Consider the following 20,244-nt stretch of genomic DNA (forward strand, 5'->3'; position numbering starts at 1 on the left):
GAGGGGGGAAATGTGACCTGTCACCCGTAAGAAGGAATAGTCTAGCTTTCAGGCAGAGGGAAGCAGGGGTGGTGGTGGGAACTGCAGTGTGTTTCTGTGTGCAGAGTACCCAAAAACTCAGCATATGCATACACTTCCTGCAATACACAGGCCCTCCCACAATATGATGGGCATTTTACAATTATAACTATGATTTTTGACACACAGTCTGCTTTGATCTATGCTTGTTGGTAGGGATCCTGCACCAAAGGCTGAGGAGGGGACACTGACTCCAGTGGGAAGTAGTAGCGGACGAATGCATTTCTTCACCATGAAGAGGACTGCCTCCCAACATTCCTTTGATACCAGCTCACTAGATGGCAGTTGTCCTGAAGACAGACTGTCGGTGGACAGTGATGGTAGCGATGGTTTTGTGATGCTTATGGATTCTGGTAATAAGAACTAGCTTATATTTCCTCTCCCATTATAAATTCATCAAGTAAATTATAATACACCTTGTTGGCATGAGAAAGTGATACAAATGTTGTCAAAGTATAAGAAGCACAAGCAGATCACAATGAATAATAAATTAAAGCTCACCCCAGTGGAACAGTGAAGTGAAAAGTAGCCTTTGACACTCATTGTGAGTCATTCACAATCTGAGAGAGCGAGAAATCTAAAAATGGCTGCCACCTATCTGCAAACCTTCTAGCCATTGGCTCAGCTGCTGTGATGTCATGAAAAGTTTGAACATTCTAATTGCTAGGGGGAAATGTCAGTGATTGCATTGACCCTTAAGACACCTTCTGTGAGAAATTAATGATCATTGTTTGCTGGGCAAAACACAGAGGGTTTAGGGATAGGAGGAGCTGTGTGCTTTTGGCAGATGAGAGAAGGGTGTTTCGTAGGCTGTGAAGCTGAGGGTTAATAAGCAAAACAAGGGAGAGAGGAAGTGAACTAAGAGTGAAGAGGTAGTGAACCTGAAAGGGGATGCTAGGATCCAGTAGATCTAAATAGCAGGGGCTTGAGGGAAAGCGGTGGAAGAGCGAGTGAGCTGGAGAACAGCGGATCAATGAGAAAGAGGGCCAGTGGGAAACATCATGCAGAATCTAGGGCTGTGAACTGTTAGGAAGGAAGTCAAATCAGCTGGGATGAAGGGTGGCTGAATTTCACATCTTAATTGACTGATTACTGTAAATCTTTGATTGCAGATCTTGAGTGATATTTTTCCCCAGAAGTTGGGAGACTATCTATTTTTATAATAAAGACTATTTCCACATGTAAAGGACTGAAGCAAAGCATTCCCTAATGCACAGGTTTTGAAATATTTATGTGTAGCTTTTTGTATCTGTGATATGTTCAACAACCACATTTAAGGCTTCTCTATTGCAGAGGCCTATTTCTGTTACAGGAACCCTCCTCTTCCAGTGCGTGATTATCATGAAATAAGGTATTCATGATGATGGGTGTTCTTTCCAGTTATCTGGATGGTAAAGTTTTTAGGGAGGAATTGAATCCAGCCCCTAGTGCCTTCTCTGCTAAACAGTTAGTTTTGGGCACTATCTTTCAGTTCTGATTTAGGTTACTGGTGGGGAGGTTTCTCTTTCATTTTACATTTTTTCTGTTTTATTGATTTTGATGATCATCTGAGTAGTCCTAGTGACCTTACACAAGAAATATGAAATAGCTGTGATTCTTGTTAACTATAACTAGATTTCCTATGTAAAGTTTGTGTTTTGTTAGTTGAAAAAGTTGCACTAGTTTTATATACTCAGTAATTACATTGAAAACTTGTGATTAAAACTCAATAAAAATAATTATAAAAAAAGCAGTATGAAATAGGAGCGAGATAGCTGAAACACTGACCTGTGGAAAGATAGACATGGTGTTTCTGCTAACCTCTTTTGTTTTCTCTTAACTGTTCTCTCCTCCCATTAGTACAATAGTGGTAATAAATTACAAGCCTGTTTAGTAGGCTGAATTATTTAAATGCATTAATTCAAAGCCCTGCATAGTTTGGCAAAAGTTATCAGGGCAACCATTCATACTCTTTCAGGAGAAATACACACTGGAATTTTTCACTGTTGTTTTGATGCTTGCATTCTGTTCACACAGTGACGAACCAGCTGTTGCCCAGGAACCCACAAGCAGGGCATGAGCACAACAGTACACTCCCACCCATGTTCCCTATCAACTCGTGTACATAGGCTCACTGCCTCTGGTACTGCAGGGAGCACATAGCCATCAAGACCAGTAGCCATTGATAGCCTGTTCCTCCAGGAATTTGTGCAAGCCCCTTTTAAAGCCATCCAAATTGGTGCCCATTACTGCATCCTGTGTTAGGGAATTCCATAGTTTAACTATGCGCTATATGAAGAAGTAGGGCCGTGGTGGCTTAGTGGTTAAGATGCTGAACTGCAGACTGGAAGGTCGACAGGTCAGCAGTTCGAGACCCGAGTGCTGCGTGACAGAGTGAGCTCCCGTCTTCAGTCCTAGCTTCTGCCAACCTAGCAGTTCGAAAGCAAGAAATTGCAAGTAGATAAATAGGTACTGCCTTGGTGGGAAAGGTAACAGCGTTCTGTGCACCTCGGTGTTCAGTCATGCCGGCCACATGACCACGGAAGCGTCTTCGGACAGCGCTGGCTCTTCGGCTTAGAAACGGGGATGAGCACCGCACCCTAGAGTTGGACACGACTGGTTGGGGACACCTTTACCTTTTTATATGAAGAAGTACTTCTTTTTATCTGTCCTGAATCTCCCACCAATCAGCTTCATAGGATGACCCCAGGTTCTAGTATTTTGAGAGAGGGAGAAAAATGTCTCCCTATCCACATTCTCCACACCATGCATAATTTTGTAGACCTCTATCATGTCTCCCCTTACCCTCCTTTTTTCCAAGCTAAACAATCCCAGCTGTTGTAACCTTCTCTCATAGGGGAGGTGCTCCAGCCCCTTGTTCATTTTAGTTGCCCTTTTCTGCATTTTTTCCAGCTCTACAGTATCTTTTTTTTAGGTGTGGTGACCAGAACTGTACACAGTATTCCAAGTGTGGCCGCACCATAAATTTCTATAGGGACGGTATGATGTTGGCAGTTTTATTCTCAATTCCTTTTCTAATTATGCCTGACATGGAGTTTGCCTTTTTTACATTGGCCACACACTAGGTTGATATCTTCATTGAGCTGTCCACCACAACCCCAAGATCTCTTTCCTGGTCAGTCACCACTAGCTCAGATCCCATCAGGCTATACATGAAGCTGTGATTTTTTGCCCCAACGTGCATCACTTTACACTTGCTTACGGTGAACCGCATCTGCCATTTAGAAGCCCATTCTCCCAAGTTTGGAGAGATCCTTTTGGAGCTCTTCACAATCCCTTTTTGTTTTAACCACCCTAAATAATTTGGTGTCATCTATAAACTTGGTCACTTCGTTGCTCACTCCTAATTCCAGATCATTTATGAACAGGTTGAAAAGCACTGGTTGTAATACAGATCCCTGTGGGACCGCACTATTTACTTCTCTCCGTTGGGAGAATTTACCATTTATTCCTGCGCTTTGCTTTCTGTTCTTTAACCAGTTACTGATCCATAAGAGGACCTGTCCTCTTATTCTATGACTTTATTGACATTCTCAAAGAACTCTAAAGGTTAGTGAGACAGGACTTACCTTTGTGGAAGCTGTGTTGATTCTTTTTCAGCAGGGCTTGTCCTTCTATATGCTTACTAATTTTATCTTTAACAATGCCTTCAACCAATTTACCCAGAACAGACGTTAAGCTAACTGGCCTGTAATTTCCCAGATCCCCCCTGGATCCCTTTTTGAAAATTGGTGTTACATTGGCCAGCTTCCAGTCCTCTGGTATAGAGGCTGATCTTAGGGACATACTGCATTATGTTAGAAGATCAGCAGTTTCATATTTGAGTTCTTTGAGAACTCTAGGATGGCTACCATCTGGGTCCTGTGATTTATTTGCTTTCAGTTAATCAATAAGGTTGAGAACTCCATCTTTTGTCACCGCTATTTGCCTCAGTTCCTCAGACTGCCTTCCTGAAAACATTAGTTCAGGCACAGGTATCTGTCCTATAATTTCTGCAGTGAAGGCGGATGAAAAGAATTCATTCACCTTTCTGCAGTCTCCTTGTCCTCCTTCAGTACTCATTTAACTCCATTATCATCCAATGGTTCAACTGCCTCCCTAGCTGGTTTTCTGCTTCTGATATATTTAAGCAATTCTTTAGTGTTGGCCTTGATGTTAGCGATATGCTCTTCAAAATGCTTTTTGCATCTCTTATTGTCTGCTTGTATTGCCTTTGTGCAGGCTTGTGCTCCCTTTTGTTTTCCTCACTTGGGCAAGACTTCCATTTTCTGAAGGAAGCTCTCTTTTCTCTAATACCTCCCTTAACCCTGCTTGTTAACCATGCTGGTGACCTCTTGGACTTGGTGCTACCTTTCCTAATCTGTGGTATACATTTTAGTTGGGCTTCTATTACTGTGGTTTTGAGTAATCTCCAAGCATTTTGAAGGGATTTAAGACTCTTGACTCCCCCTTTTAACTTCCTTTTCACCAGTTCCCTCATTTTACAGTAGTTTCCTCTTTTGAAGTCAAACGTTGTGTTGGATTTCCTGGGCAATTTTCCACTTAAATATATAAATATATATTAAATCTGATAGCACTGTGATCACTGTTTCCAACTGGTTCAACAACATTTATATCACCTACTAGGGCCTGGGCGACACCATTTAGGATTAAATCCAAGGTCACCTCCCCTCTCGTCGGTTCCATGACCAACTGTTCTAAGGCATAATCATTTAGGGCATCGAGAAATTTAACCTCTTTGTTGTGGCTGGAACATGCATTTATCCAAACAGTGTGGGGGTAATTGAAGTCACCCATTATTACAATACTTCCTTGTTTGGAGGCCTCCCTGACTTCATTTTCTATCTCAAGGTCACTCTGAGCATTCTGGTTTGGGGGACGATAGCGTGTTCCTAGCACTAAATTAGTTTTGGAGCCTGGTATTGTCACCCACAGAGCTTCTGTGGAAGTGCCTATCCCTTTTCAGTGTTCTAGTCCTCTCGACACTGTGCCCTCTTTGATGTACAAGGCAACACCTCCCCCAGTACACCCTGCCCTGCCCTTCCTATAGAGCTTATATCCAGAGATGACTGTATCCCACTGGTTCTCTCTGCTCCACCAGGTTTCTGTAATGCGCACTATATCCAGGTTTTCCTTTAAAATCAAGCACTCCAACTCTCCCATTTTGGCTTGGAGGCTTCTAGCACTTGCAGAGAAACACCTATACATGGTGTCCCTCCACAGATGTCTCTGGGGTGTGCATCATTTGCTATGGAACGTTGGCCCCTTTGATTGGCTGTTATGTTCTACCATGTACTCCTGGCCTATTTCCTCCCCTTCTACTTTTGGGCAATCAAAAACATTTTCATCTTCATCCCTTTGGGATGATTTAACCCGAACCAGATGCTTCCCAGCTCTTGTCAGCTTTCCTCCAGGTTTTAGTTTAAAAGCTGCTCTGCCACCCTTTTTATGTCTAGTGCCAGCAGTCTGTTTCCATTTTGGTTCAAATGGAGTCCGTCCCTCTTCTACAGGCCTGGCTTGTCCCAAAATGTTCCCTAGTCTTGATCTCAACCCATGCTCCCTGCACCACTGTCTCATCCACGTATTGAGACTCCTCAGCTTCGCTTATCTTGCTGGCTCTGCGTGTGGAACAGGTAGCATTTCCAAGAAAGCCACGTTGATGGTCCTGGATTTCAACCTCCTACCTAGCAACCTAAATTTGGCTTCCTGGACCTCATGACTACATTTCCCCACATCATAGATAGCAGTATGGACCACAACCACTGACTCCACCCCAGCACTATCTACTAGGCTATCTAGATGGCATGTGATATCTGCAACCTTTGCACCAGGCTGGCAATTCACCATGTGGTCTACACGCCCATCACAAACCCAGCTGTCTGCATGTCTAATGATTGAATCTCCCACTACCACAAGCCCCCCTCCCCCTGGAGGAACATCCTCGGTGTGCGAGGATATTTGTTCATCTTCTGAGGAGTGGGTCCCTCCTAAGGGATCATTTCTCTCTTCCTCAGAAAGATGCCCTCCTTCCCCAAGACCCGCATTCTTCATGACAACAGAGGAGCTGTCACCCTGGGAGTGGGACACAGTTAATGGGTCCCTGAAGGTCTCATCCACCAACCTCTCTGCCTTTCTTAGCTTCTCCAGGTCAGCAGCCTTGGCCTCAAGGGAACGCACTTGTTCCCTGAGAGCCAGGAGCTCATCACACTGAGCCCACACCCACAACTTCCGTGTAGATAGTCGTACATGTGGCACTGAGTACAATACACTGGATAGCCCCCAGCTGGCTTTCTACCTTCATAACTGGTTTTTTATTTGGGTATGTTTTCCCTGGAAAAGTTAGTTTTTTACTGTGAGAAAGTGGGGGAATTATAGTTATTTATTTACAGTTACTGACTGTGAGCTGAGTACGGAATAGGGAGGAAAGAGTTGACTGCCCCGGCTTCCTTGCCCTGGCTTCCTCGTCCTGTTGCTTAACTCACACAGTTGCTTAACTCTCTTGTTTGCTGATGCTTTGTCACTGGGGCTGAGATGCTTCGTCACTGGGGCTTCTTGTACTCAGAGAGCTGGCTCCCTTGCAAGTGTGCCTCCTTATATAGATAGACCCAACTGCTGCTGCAGTGAACCTGATTGGAGGGTCCTGTTTGAAAAGCAAGGGAGGCTGCATGTGAACTCCTGATCAGCAATGGATTTCAGTTGCTGGGAATGTAGGTCAGTTGGCCCCCCCAGGGTATGGTGATTCCTGTTTAGGAAGGAGGACTATTAACAATAGTGAATGGGAGACCTATTGAGGGGAGATCCTCTATTCAATGGGTCCTTGGAGGGGACAGCAGACAAAGAGTAGGTGATCTGGGAAGGCTGTGGCTTGCTAGGTCTGGATCCTTTTTCTGTGTGTTTTTTAAAACTTAAATGATATGCTGAACCCTTAAACTTGCTTTATTTAGTGAACTGCTCTTTAAGGCCTAAAGCCTGAGCCTAAACTGAGCCCAATCTGAAGTTAGCCTGCCTTTTTCCTGCTTTAAGCAGACTCTTCCACTTCTTTACTTCTAGACACTGATTTTCAAGGAGGGTATAGAATGCTTAAAATCTAGGGCACATTTACACAAAACCATGTTCCACTTCTGTTTCCCTTAAATGTATGTATTTAAAACACACTACATGGTAGCAAGGTGTGTGTGTGTGGGGGGGAGTTCTAAGGAATTCATAATAAAAGTGGTACTGAAAAGATGCAGAAGGGTTTGTTTAAAAAAAAAAAGACAAAATTTTGAATAAACTGTTAAGCACAAAACTTCTTATTCAAAAATGCTTCCCTTTGGGGTTACAAATATTTATAATTTTAGGTTTACTTCAGAATTACATTCAGTCCAAGTGTGTAATAACTTTTGATGTTTCAGGATTCTGACAATCCTTTCTGTACCAAAAGGATTGTACAAAAGTAGAGTTCAAAACTTGTTAATGCAAAGGTAGGGCCATTACTTAATGTTTTAATTTTTTTTCCAGAGCCTAGTGTGGATCCTCTTACACCAGGGCACCTGCCACGGGTCCTTGATGATGCCAACATCAGAGCGAGCCCAATGGCAGATGAGGAAAGAGGATCAACGTATATCAACAGCTCAGCATCTCTGAGTGGACAGGACTCCAGCCCTCAGCTGGTCAGATTCCTCCCCCATCCCTATAATTTTTATTTCTCTGAGGAGTGTGTGTGTGTGTGTGTGTGTGACAGAGACAGAGAGAAACTCTGCAGCATCCATTTGTACTATGGCTTTTTTGTTTTAGGTATCCGTCTTTGTGTTGAAAATGAATGACATAAACTGTGTGATAGAAACAAAAGGAGATGATATGACACTCGCCCTTCAAGTAATGGAGCTAACCCCCGAGCACCTGGGAAATATAAGTATGTGGCACTATCTGCAAAGTGACTCCACAGGTATATCACATTCGACCACAGTTCAGCAGCTCTGATGCATGTACTGTGATCTCTTTATGCTACAACTACCCTGATTTTCCTTTGCAGGCGCAACCAGGGGTCTTTATGCATGTGTGGAAAGCTTGCTTCCGTAGAGAAGAGTAGCATTTCTTTTCCTTACAAACTATTAACTGCATGGGATACAGTTAGGACTTGTATACTACATTTTTGTTAGAACTCATGTATAATAAATGAAGGGGGCAAAAAAAAAAGAAGGGAAAACAGGATAATTTTTAAAAAGAGAGATGCCCAGACTGAAGTCATTTGGAAGTCCTGCTCCCCAATTCTGGGTGTGTCCAGCTGGGTTGCTGAGGTGTGGGAATTGCACGCTGTGCACACTGAGAAATGGTACTGGGCAAAGCACTGTTGTAAAAACAAGTCCAACACAGCCCTTCCTCTCCTATGAAAAAGGCAGCCGCCATCACTGTTCCCGCTCCTAGTGTTACAGATAGGAGAAAATGTTTAGAGTACTGGAAGAAACTCAGGGATGAGAAACCTTTTTTTCTGCTGAGGGACACATTCCCTCAGTGGTAATCTGTCAGGGATCACATGCTGACTTCAATTAATTTATCCCCCCATCCCAATTAATCTCCTCCAGCTTCATGTTGCATTTCTGTGCTAGCTGCGGAGGGAGTAGGTTCTCCTCTTCCCCAGACAATATGGAAACACAATGGGGTTCTGGAGAAGGGACAGACTGCTGTGTCCTCCAGTAGCAACCTGTCTCAGCAGGGCTGAGGAGGAAGGGATGGAGGGGTGGACCTGAGGAGAAGGGGCCATGGGTTAGATGAAGAGGCACTGCAGGGTGGATCTGGCCCAGAATGGATCTGGCAGTTCCTGATTTCTGCCCTAATTCCAGGTACACACCAGTGGTCACAGTAAATGTCCCTTTGCCTGTGTGCATGCACATCCCATATTTCACATGCTTGTTTTTTGCAACTTTAGTCCATACCATCCTGATTTACATTATAGGTACCTTATAGCTATCAGACAGCACTACATCTCAGAATATAGCATGTGTGTGCACGACAGCAATGTAAGCTCTGTGGCAATGTGAAGAGCTTACATGGCTGCTGTCCTTGTGCTGCTGTTGAGTCTTCAAGACTCTTGAGATGGATTATTTTAGCAGCAAAAGTTTCCAGCGAATGTATCTTTTTAAGGAGAAGGGTGTGAGTTGTACTTAATGGGAATCCTCTTTCTTGTGTTGTACATCTTTTGGCCATTAGAGGGCACCAGACAAAATAGGATTAAATTGAACTGGTAGTAACCGAAAGGGGGGGTTGTTTGAACAAAAGAGCCCTGTTTACAAAGAACCCAAGTTAGAGAATGGGAAAGCAATATTTGGCATAGATCATTAATGCATGAAAGCTCATATGATAAAAATATATGGGATGGTCAAGCTACAAAAAAAAAGAGATTCTTTAGAGCAAGGGGACAAATTTATTCAATACTTGAGACCAAGGAATAATTACTTGAATATAGGGGAAAAGGTGTTAGTTGTTTAACAACTGAATAATAATTGATTATATAATACAAGTTTGATTGGAAAAAATGAAAACTATTGAATTGAGAAAATACAGTCATTAAGTGGTTGTATCAAGACTTCCCCACTTTTGGAATAGTATTTGATTTTTGTGTGTTGAATGATATTAATAAAATACATTTAATAATAAAAAATAAAAACCAAGGTTTTAAAAGTCAGTTTTACTAAGGGGTAGGGCTAAATATCTACTTGATGAAGATGCATTTTTATTTGATTAAAGAAAGCATAATGATAATCAAATACACAGACACTTCCTTTTGAACTAAGGCAGCTGAAAGCAAGTGAATAAACTGCTTAGGTCATGTTAAATTATTCTGTCTGTCTTTAAAGGCCAACTACTTATGATTTCTATTGGAAATGGCCCAAAGAAAATTGAACTAAATCAATCTTTGTGGAGCCTTTGAACAGTAACTATGCCTTCCACTAGCCAATACAATTAACTGCATTAATTCAACAGCTTTAGGACACAATACTGTGGCCACTAGACAGTGGCTAAATGGCCATAGGGGCCATAGGATTTTTCGTTTTCTGGGAACTGAGCTCGGAGCCAGCGTGCCAATGTCGGTTCCCAGAAAACCATCTTCCCCACAGTTCATCCCTGGCTCCACACTCGTAGGGGGGCGTTCTCGGGGGTGGGAAGGGGACAGCAGAAGTGCTGTTATGACGCTTTCTATGTGCCATCCGGCCTCCCCCCGCCTTCCAAGGTGCTCCTGCTAGACAGCTGAAATTGGCAATCTGGCTGCAATGCAGGGCGGTCGGAGTGCGGAGGAGAAGATCCCCTCTGTGCTTTGCTCACCCTTTGTTGGATAGTTGGTCGCCTCCAACTTTGGAGGTGGACGACTATCCCCATAGGATTGTGCCCTTAGTAAGAAAAAGATAACTCTTACTGTATAATTATCAGTATGGTAAGCTATGCAGTCCTTCCATTACAATCACTTTATGCTTTTAGGAGATCCAAATTCAGAGAGGCCTGCAACCACTGAAACTAACCAGACCCAGCCTGAGGTGTGCTTACGATATGAAAAAGGACCAAGTGCTGCAGTGCACTCACCTCTGGCTGTCCATAATGGATTTTTACATATGCTGGTTCATAGCTATCATGCAGAGCTACTGACGTCCTGCCTTTCTAGCCTTGGACCCTTCCTTGAGGATGAGGTGATCCCTGAAGTTATCCCCATGAAGATTGAACTTGTGGATACAAAGATTACGCTGAAAGTGAGTCTGTGCGCTGTTAGCATTAGAAAGGGGTGGGAGGTAGTGTAGATGTTAACATTTTCAAGGATATAGAAGAATAAATCTTGCTGAAGAAAAGTCAACATGGCTTCTGCAAAGGTAAGCAATACCTCACTCACTTTTTAGAGTTTTTTTGAGAATATCAACAAGCAAGTGGATAGGAGATGATCCAGTAGACACTGAAGACTTGGGACTTTCAAAAAGGTTTTGACAAAGTCCCTCACCAAAGGCTCCTGGTGGGTATTGGAGCTGGCAGTGACTGATCAGGAAAGGGATCTTGGAGTCGTGGTGGATGGTATGATGAGAAGGTTGACCCCATGAGTGGCAGCTGTGAAAAAGGCAAATTCACATAATTGATCCCATTCATTAGGAATGGGGTCAAAAATAAAACTGCCAGTATTGTAATGCCTTTATATGAATTAGTGGTGCAACCACACTTGGAATATAGTGTGAAGTTCTAATTGCTGCATCTAAAAGATGCAGCAATATCAAATATCAAAAAAGATATTGTAGAGCTGGAAAAGATGCAGGAAAGAGCAACCAAAATTATCAGGGGGCTGGAGCAACTCTCCTATGATGAAAGGTTAGAATGTCTGGGCTCTTTAGTTTAGCAAAAAAGGTGTGTAGGAGAGGCATGCTGCCCTTATCTTTCTGCAGGGATTATTGAGTACCCTAACCCATCACAAAGCTTTATACTTGTCTTTTTTATCCTCCTTATCTCTTTTCTTCCCTTGGATGTGCTCACTGGTTATTGCAGAGCAGACTACCTTTCTTGAGATTTAAGAAATATGTAATGAAATGGTAACAGAAAAATTGTGATATGAATTCAGTGTATATTTGGGTTTGGAGTTTGTATCAGCCAAAATGATCTGAAACCAGTTTTCACATCAGAGTTCAATAACCCTGTCTCCCCCCACCTTTTTATGTTTTTTTTGCCTTTAAGTTCTCGGTGCTGAGTTGATTGCCCCAAACCTTGGGCACTTGCCTCTGATAGAAAGGCTCTAGTTTCATACTGAAATTTGCCGGTATGGATATGAACAGCCTGAAGCTGATATGAGCATACAGATGGTCCATAACTGCCTTCAGATGTCAATTTTTGTGGCTAGTCTTTCCCTTGCCTCCATATGTAAAGTTTCACAGATCTGAAATACTTTCAGCTTGTAAAAAGGAATTCTGACACTTGTACCGTATACATGCTAAACATTGTAAAAATATGGGCAGCACAGTAATCTTCACCTTTACTCCTGATGTGTGTAGCCTGGGCTAAAATATTGCCTGTTTGGAATGAAAGAGAAACATAAAAGTCTGGGAAGGCTTCCAGGTGGAGAATTTATATATGTCAAGTGCACCAGATAAACTTGCATGATATCCACAATGCACAGAGATGACATGCTATTTCTCATGCTGATCACTGCTGATCCAGATGGAATAGCATTATCAGCAGAGGTGGCAGAGCAATGGTAATGCCAAACCAACAACAGAAGCACCAAGCCCTTCTGGTAATAGGTACCTTTTCTTTGTGGTCCTTCTGGTGGTTCTTCTTTCACAAAAAAACTGCTTTCATGGTGAGAGGGATGCTGGGGGACAGGGAAAGCATCTCATGGAGGAATAGATAGGGAATATAACAAGGTCCTGAAGCTTTGCCCCATGGTCATTAGTAGAGCTATCCAACCCAGCTCTTCTGTGGTTTCTAAACTTTCAGTAAATTACTGTGAAGTTGTTGATATTTTTCTATAGCCACCATATAGCTAGAAGAATTAGTACTTGCATATTAGGCCCAGACAAGCTTCTTGGGAGAAGTATTTAGTCCTGATGAAAGTTTTGCTGAAGAATACTTGTCTTGTCCCCTTGAGGACCCAGTTGTTGCCTTTTTCATGACCTTGGAATTCTTGCTGAGAGAGAAACTGAGACCATGTAGTAGAGTACCCAAGAATCCGTTTATGTCTCATGTCCTGTGTCATTGGCTATGTATCTCTCAATCACAGAATTGGGGGAATTTCCTGTGTTTAATATACACAATCCTGTCAGCTACAGTCAGATAAAAAGTAAAACTTCTTTATCTTTGGAAACTTTCCCATAAAAAATATTAATGGGAACATCTTGTGATCCATTGTTAATCTCTAAGAATATAATTAATAAACTTAAGTATGGGTTGTCAATATTTCCTTGTCTCTACACAAGACCACCAACCATGGAGTACTGCCTTTCACTCTTCTACATTTCCAACAAGTGTTTGAACCCCTCTTATTTATTTTTGACAAATTAGCTAGAACTTGGTACCATTGCACCATCATCTTGAAACAGTTTTCTTACAAGGAAGAGGCAATAGTATATGAATTCATCTTGGTCCAAAGATAAGGCCATTATTCCATTGTAAGTGCCATTCATAAATGTGCTGCCCACATACTGTTGGCTTTCTTCCCTTTTGTCCAGTAGGCGGTGGTAAATTTGAGATTGTGCCCTCTTTGGATTTAAGATTAAAATATGTTTGAACAGAGTCTTTGCCCGATTTAAATTTGACGGTCCCAACAACAAAAAGACAAACCTGCTAGTATCTCTGCCCCTCGCAAAAAAAAATCTCCCATTTCTTGTGTAATTGCCCATACGGTAGACCATTATGTATCCTATCCTTATACTGAGTACTACCATAAGTAACCCATTCTGGGAAATTGTCAGAGAGCCTTCTAATTTAACATTTAGATTGAACAGTACGGAGGCTACAGGTGAGTGGGGGTGACATGACTTCTCTCATGATTGCCATAAACCATTAACAAAATGCTACTTTTAACAAACTTTATCCCTAACTGGGACTCATAACAAGGCATTTAGAACAATCTGGCTAAAATTGTGTTCAATCTTGATTGCTTCTAGTTTCACAAGTTCCTCAAACCAAGCTATTAACCAGCTAAGGTTGGTAACATGAAAATATAATATTAAATCTGTTTCTTGTTACCACCTTTTATTAGCCATCTTCAGCTTTGGAAAGAAAGGATATTGAAAGTAATTAAATCCTCTTTGCTTTGCTTTCCACACTTATAATTTAGTCTTTAAAATATTCCATCAATCTCTGTAAAGTTCTGCATCAGATTGGGCAACAATATCTGACAGGTTGACAATATCTGAAGCAGAAAGAGGTCTGGTGTATGCCTTACAAGCCACTTCAGACCTATAAAAAATGAAACGATGTAGGCCAGAATCCAAAGGACCATGCATAATCTACTGCACATCGATAGAGGCTTTCAACCCTCCTATTTCAGTGGCAACCCCCCAAAGAGCTAAATCCAGAGGTCAAGGAACCCATGTGTAGTGGCATTCCATAAGTAGGGAGGGGCTGCTGCCACAAGATGTCTGCATCTTCCCCACCCGCAAAAATGGAAATGCATTGTATGTCTGCATAGGAATCCTTGGATTCTAACCATTCAGTCTTCTGTTGTAACAATTCTTTCTTACTTAATGGGATAGTGTGTGGACGTGAAGGCATCGATAATGTTACTGTAAGAATTTGGGACGTAACAGTTTTATAACAAAAGCTCATATTCTTTGTTTAACAGGATGACGGTCCTCGAGTGTACCCTACTTCTCCTGTCCCTATCCCTATAACCTTAGCAGTGGGCCACATTGTTGTTTGTTGTAATGATGATGGAGTGTTCGTTATAACAGGTCAGTATCGTATATTCCAGTAGCATTGGTTGGAAGGGGCTGCAGCTAAAGTAGCTGATCTGCTAGAAACCTCTAACCCATCCTAGCTTCCCTTTGTTGCTACTTAAACACTGAGATAATTCGTATAACAGTTAAGATAGGAGCTATGTAAAATAGTTAAAGGGAGACTAGTTCTTCTCAATGCTATTGGATATTGCTACTCAGCCATTGCCTTTCTTTATCTTCAGTTTCACAACCTAAAAAAAACAGAGTTCTCTAAAAAGACCTCCATGTTATGAATGTCGTCATATATAATTTCTACATCACTTTCCAGCTGCACAAGGGGAAGGATCTTCTGAACAGAAGAGGCTCCAGAAACACCTTAAGAAACAGCGGATCATAGTAGAGAAAATATCTGCAGTTTCAGCAGGAACCAGTGATGAACTACAGGTATGCCATATGTTCTTGAAGCAAACTAACAGCTTGTAATCATAAAAGGAAAGGGTGTAGGGAAATATAAGTCCTTAACATGCATGTTTATTCGTTCTCAGGGTATTTATAGATTCCCAGCCCTTGTGTTCTTCCTTCTGGAAACCTCAGTTTCAGTTTCCTTCCCTCCTTTCATATTTACAGAAACAAGAGCAAGTATGTTCCTTGCTGAGACCTTGAATACAGAAATTTGGCCTTTTCTGCAAAGACTGCTCTCTGAAGTGGGATTTGGAAACAATATGATAGAATATTTATTATTTCTTTTTGTAAAAAACCACAATAATGGATTAGGTGTTAATGCATATATCAAAGTGACTGTGAGTGTAATAGAGAACACTGATAGCAAAAGAATAGAAGATAAAAACATCCTATTGTAACAATCTTGTATACTGACTTCGAACAGTCTTCAGCAACCGAGTTTGTTCATGTTAATGATTAAATAATAAATGCATATTTGGAACCAAATATTGCATTGTTGTGTAGTAACTTGTACTGGAAGGGTTGAGGAAGTAAGCTAGCATACTGAACAATTTCATTCGTAATAAATAAATTCTTGCTGTGATTAATAGCCTTGTTTTCCGTAATGGAAATAACAATTAACTAACTCACATGCTGATTGTGGGAGATGAGCAAGATAAGAAACCTGAATAATGTGTTGCATTAAAAAGTGCTGTAACAGTAGTAATAAAAGATTTATCTTTTAGAGAAGAACATACAGAATAGTACTAGTCTACAAGACATTTTCCTCTAAAAGACTAACATTTTAGTATTATTTTTCATATTACTTCTTAGTGTTTCAGATATCTCAAATTTATTTTTAAATGATGTAAATAATTCAGGAAAAGTGCTACTAGTACTGTAGTTTCCACTATGAGATGTATTGCTACAATACAGAAAAAAGAAAAATGCGATCATTCTCCTCCATTTGTGGCATACATAGATCAACAAAATTTGGCAATTCATTGTGATGTAAAACCTAATAGGTAAGGAGGATCTCCTGGTAGTAAAGTGAACTAGGAACCTGTGTGCATATCTGAGTCCCAAAGAAATTTGTGTCACAGATGTACTCTTGTAAAACTTATCAAGTTATTTTACAGTGTCTACTTCGCACTTTTAAGATTTCAAAAGATTTATGATTTCCAGCCAAATCGGTATTGATGTAACATGTGGTGTTGTGTTTGCATTAATTTCTCTTTTTAAGGTGACATGGCCTTTGGCTTGTGCAGTAATAAACTTGACTGGCTGACTAATACTAGGATTTTTGTTTACTGTGCTATTTTTTTCTTATGCTTTTTGTTATAATTTGGATAGTAACTGAAAATTTAAAACACCAACAACTGGACCGAAAAATCATGGATTTGTTCTACAGATAACCTGTACTCTGAATTTATCTAATGGTTACTGATGTCAATCTACTTTTGCTTTCTTGAGAATTCTTCTCCACTAAATATATGTGTGAGGGGAGAGAGAAAGTCTGAACCGCTTTTTAATCTAATACAAACATTTGGGACCCAAATAATTATCTACTTAGAAGAACTTCTGAAAATTGATTACTGCATAAAATCCCTGTATGCTATTAGCTCTTAGACTTCTTGATCTCTCTGCAAGTACTCCTGCTAGAAAAGTTATATCTTTGAATAATTCAGGTATAATGTCTGAGCTGCATTTTACATCATGGAAAATACACTCACTGTTCTTATTTGGTCTTTTGTAGCTGAAAGAAGTGCCAGCTTTGGAGAGAGAGCTACAGGTCACCAAAAAAGCTCTTGCAGAAGCAAATCTGGACAAAGTACGCCTGCTACAGGAAATTAGGAAATATGATCCCCTTTTCCAGCTTTGATAGCAAAAGCCTGGGCTATGGATGCTCAGGGCAATCAGAGATCACTACCAGCATCAAAAATGCTTGATTGTTGCAAAGCACTTAACTAGGCCATCTTCAGTCCAGAGCTACTGCCTTGAGGAACAGAAACAGAGTGCCATGACAGGAGATGGAAGTGGAGGGGCAACAGGAGAACACATGGGAATAAGATGATCAAGAGTGTTGGATTTTGCAGCCATGTACCTGTGTTTAGATAGCATGAAACTATACTCCAGCTAAAGTATGGCAGCACTGATTTTACAAGCTGCAGAGCCAAACAAGGAAGAAACTACCTTGTCCAAGTTGTCTTAAAGTGGTGCTGACAATCTGCTAATGTTTCTCACTATAATCTGCTTTGTTCCTGCTAGATAGAAGTGGCAGGAATTCTTGGCGGCATGCTTGTTGTACACCAAAGCAATAACATAATTCTGCTTAGCGGGGGCCTTATTAGCCATTGAAAATAAATTTCTTGGAACTTTGGTGCAGCAGCATGAGCCTGAGACATAGAAGGGTAGGGATGGGATGCAGGCCCAGCAAAGGAAAAGAAGTTGCTACTAACAGGAAGTATAAAATCCATCATCTACCCTGGTATGGAAAAGAGAACGTGGGTGGCCACAATTTCCCATTAAAATGTTTTTTCTACTCTCCCAATATCGCTCTGATAATGGAGTGTTGGAGTCACCAGCCTTCCTAATTCCTCTTTGTAAGCTCTGTCCGCCTCCACCACCATTGCCTTGTTGCAGCATCACAACCCTTCCTAGCTGCAAGTTGTTGAGAAGCCGCCTGTTTGACAAATGTCCTGTCCTTGTAAGTTAAGACACGTTGGAAGCATTTTTCTCCTGCCATCACACTACACTGATAACCTTGGACAGGCCCAGAGGAAGCGAGTTCCGCCAATTCCCTCTGGGTCATGCACTGTACTTAGATGTCCGTTTGGTAAATGATGAACCACAAACTGTATCTTGCAACATTCTGTAATCCAGATTAATGCTGGTAGAAATTGTTCTAGTGTGTGATCGTAAAGCTGCTGAATACTCACACCTTTTTTTCTTCCTGGTTTCACTTTTGTGTGCCATTGTGTAATTATTTGAAATGAATGAAACAGTAGTTCAACTCTGGAACATGCAAGGTCAGTGTTAGATTTCTTGGGTGTTTCCATAAACTTGAAGTTGTGTCCAAAATAATTTTAGAGGAGTTTTCTTCACAAAACAGCTTCAACAATTAAGATATGATGAAATCTACATAAAGAGAAAAGTTAAAAAGAATGTGGAAAGAAAAGCTCCATAAAAATAATCTAGGCAATTCATCATTAATGCATCCTGTAAATTAGTGCAAAATTATTCCTCTACAATCAATCAGTGCCAGTTTTATGGCAAGTAAACACAGCCCAACAATCCACCAATGGGCAGAACACCTATCCTCACTCTCATGAACTAGCTACATATTATAGATTATGGAAATTAGATGTTTACCAATCTATATGGAAGCCTTCCCCAGCCTGGTGCCCTTCAGATGGTTTGGGCTTCAACTCCCATCAGCCCCAGCCAGCATGGTTAACAGTTAGGAATCCTTGCAGTTGTCCAAAACATTTGGAGGGCACCATGTTGGAGACGGCCGCTACATGGCAACGCTATATTAAACTGTGCCCAGCTGGAGTTAAAGGTATTTTGTTTATAATGACCCTGTAAATTGAAATCTCAGTCAATTAACAAAACCTGTGAATACCATCTAACAACCTCTTTGTTCTACTTTAGTTTACTTTTGTTGTTCTTATTGTTGATACTTTCATGGCGTTTTTAGTTTTAAAAAGCTAGTTTCAGGAACTCACCAAGAAGGTTCTGGCTTAGAAGATTCTACCCTTAACAGTGGCCTAAAATCACTTAAAATAAATACAAAAACTGTCTATAAAGTAGTTATGCCTCCATGTACCTAAAGAGCATATGAGATCCACAGGAGAAACAAATGTGGAAAAGACTGGTGGTAATTACACTCTCCTTATAAACAAGCTACAGCATCTTACTGTAATAGGAGTCTTCTATGGATTTTAATAAATTTCAGCTTTCTACAGGTTAGTTTTTGTCTGGATGTGTAGTATATTAAGGCACTATATTAATATCCTGTGGTTGCAAATCAAATTGATAAAAGAATGTGATAACACATTCTAGCAACAAGGGGGATAGCAATTCTCCCCAAACCATATATATATGCCTAGGTGCATATTGGAGGGCTGAATTTGTCATTGTGAAAACAATTAAGCTGATGTATACTTGCTTGTCCTGAGTTATAGTACCTTTTTCCACTAAAAAGAAAATGTAGCTATAACTATTGGCCTGATGGTGGTATCACATAATTTTTTAAGCAGTGAATTTTAAAATACTAAAATTTGAGTGATCAGGATCATTCTTAATTAAGGCACACCGATATATATGGCTACTAAAAAGGTGATATGGATCAGAGTCTAGAGGATGAGGGGAATTAGTATGTTTGGGGTATTTTTTGTTTTTAAGTCAAGTACCTTGATTTAACTTCAAGTAGGAAAGTATGTACTACTGTACATTTGATTATTCAGACTGGGCAATGTGTCAAAGGTATTTTAAAAGGTAGTTATGAGCATGGCACCCAAAAAGCAACGTCAGCCATGCTGGCTACAAGAAGAAGAAAAAATATCCATATCAGGGCAATACCCTTATTATGCCAACACAAAAGTCACAAAATAATGTGCAAGGTTTTGAGTTCTCCAGAACTCTCCATCAGAGCAAAAATGGGGAGGGGTGAAGGAAGAAGGCTTGCTGGTATTGAGGCCATGCAGTCTGCATTTAGTCATGGTCTTAAAATGTAATGTGGGAGGAAGTTGCAGACATTCATGGCAGGCTTTCCCCCAAAAAAGGAATAGTGTAAATCGCAACACAACAGAAGTATCACCATAAACACTCTGGATATGCAGTTCTGTAGTGTCCCTTTAAAATTATAGATGGCATTAATATGTGGTTTGTAACAAAATGGACTGTGCTGAGGGTAATAGGCTGTATCTTAATAAGCAGCTATTTTGTTTTCAATTATTCAGGTCTTTTGATTGATAATAAAATGCTAGAATTGCTTAGTATGTTATAGCTAATCCCTGTCTAGTAATTTTTAAACAGTTTGCAGATTAAGGTAATGCCAGCACCTAGCTATAGCTGTAGAATGCATTTTTTCTCTTTCATCTGTTTGTCTGCCTTGGTCTGACTGTCTTGGAGCAGTTGCTGTGTGACTCTCACTATGTGAATCCGAGCAACTTAAAACAATTCTTTTCTGAAGGAGAAGGGGGAAAAAACTGTCTTCAGCTGCCTCAAATAATTTGCTAGCCCTTGAGGCTAGGACAGGCGGTTGAACTCCAGAAAGATTTACAGCTGTGCTGTGGTACTATCACTTTCATTAATTCAGCAGAGGTGATTTCTGCAT

At 40.9% G+C, this 20,244-nt stretch overlaps 1 protein-coding gene across 3 annotated transcripts in view; it reads left to right on the plus strand.

Moving 5' to 3' along the window:
• BLTP3A (bridge-like lipid transfer protein family member 3A) overlaps positions 1 to 19,550 on the plus strand; it is a 72,366-nt gene extending 52,816 nt beyond the window's left edge. For 2 of the 3 annotated variants that reach the window (XM_084853031.1, XM_084853034.1), the window contains 7 exons: positions 235 to 431; positions 7,579 to 7,730; positions 7,855 to 8,005; positions 10,534 to 10,799; positions 14,369 to 14,477; positions 14,791 to 14,906; positions 16,660 to 19,550. In XM_084853031.1, the coding sequence (XP_084709157.1) occupies positions 235 to 431; positions 7,579 to 7,730; positions 7,855 to 8,005; positions 10,534 to 10,799; positions 14,369 to 14,477; positions 14,791 to 14,906; positions 16,660 to 16,785 (1,117 nt within the window). In that variant the 3' untranslated portion in view covers positions 16,786 to 19,550. Of the gene's footprint in view, positions 1 to 234; positions 432 to 7,578; positions 7,731 to 7,854; positions 8,006 to 10,533; positions 10,800 to 14,368; positions 14,478 to 14,704; positions 14,907 to 16,659 lie in introns of those variants that run through there. The other variant, XM_084853033.1, reaches the window with a different exon arrangement.
• The last annotated feature ends 694 nt before the right edge of the window (positions 19,551 to 20,244 follow it).

Source organism: Heloderma suspectum, chromosome 4 (genome assembly GCF_057233095.1).
Source record: "Heloderma suspectum isolate Gila_16-S chromosome 4, 16-S_ref, whole genome shotgun sequence".
In the NCBI taxonomy this organism is placed as follows: domain Eukaryota; kingdom Metazoa; phylum Chordata; class Lepidosauria; order Squamata; family Helodermatidae; genus Heloderma; species Heloderma suspectum.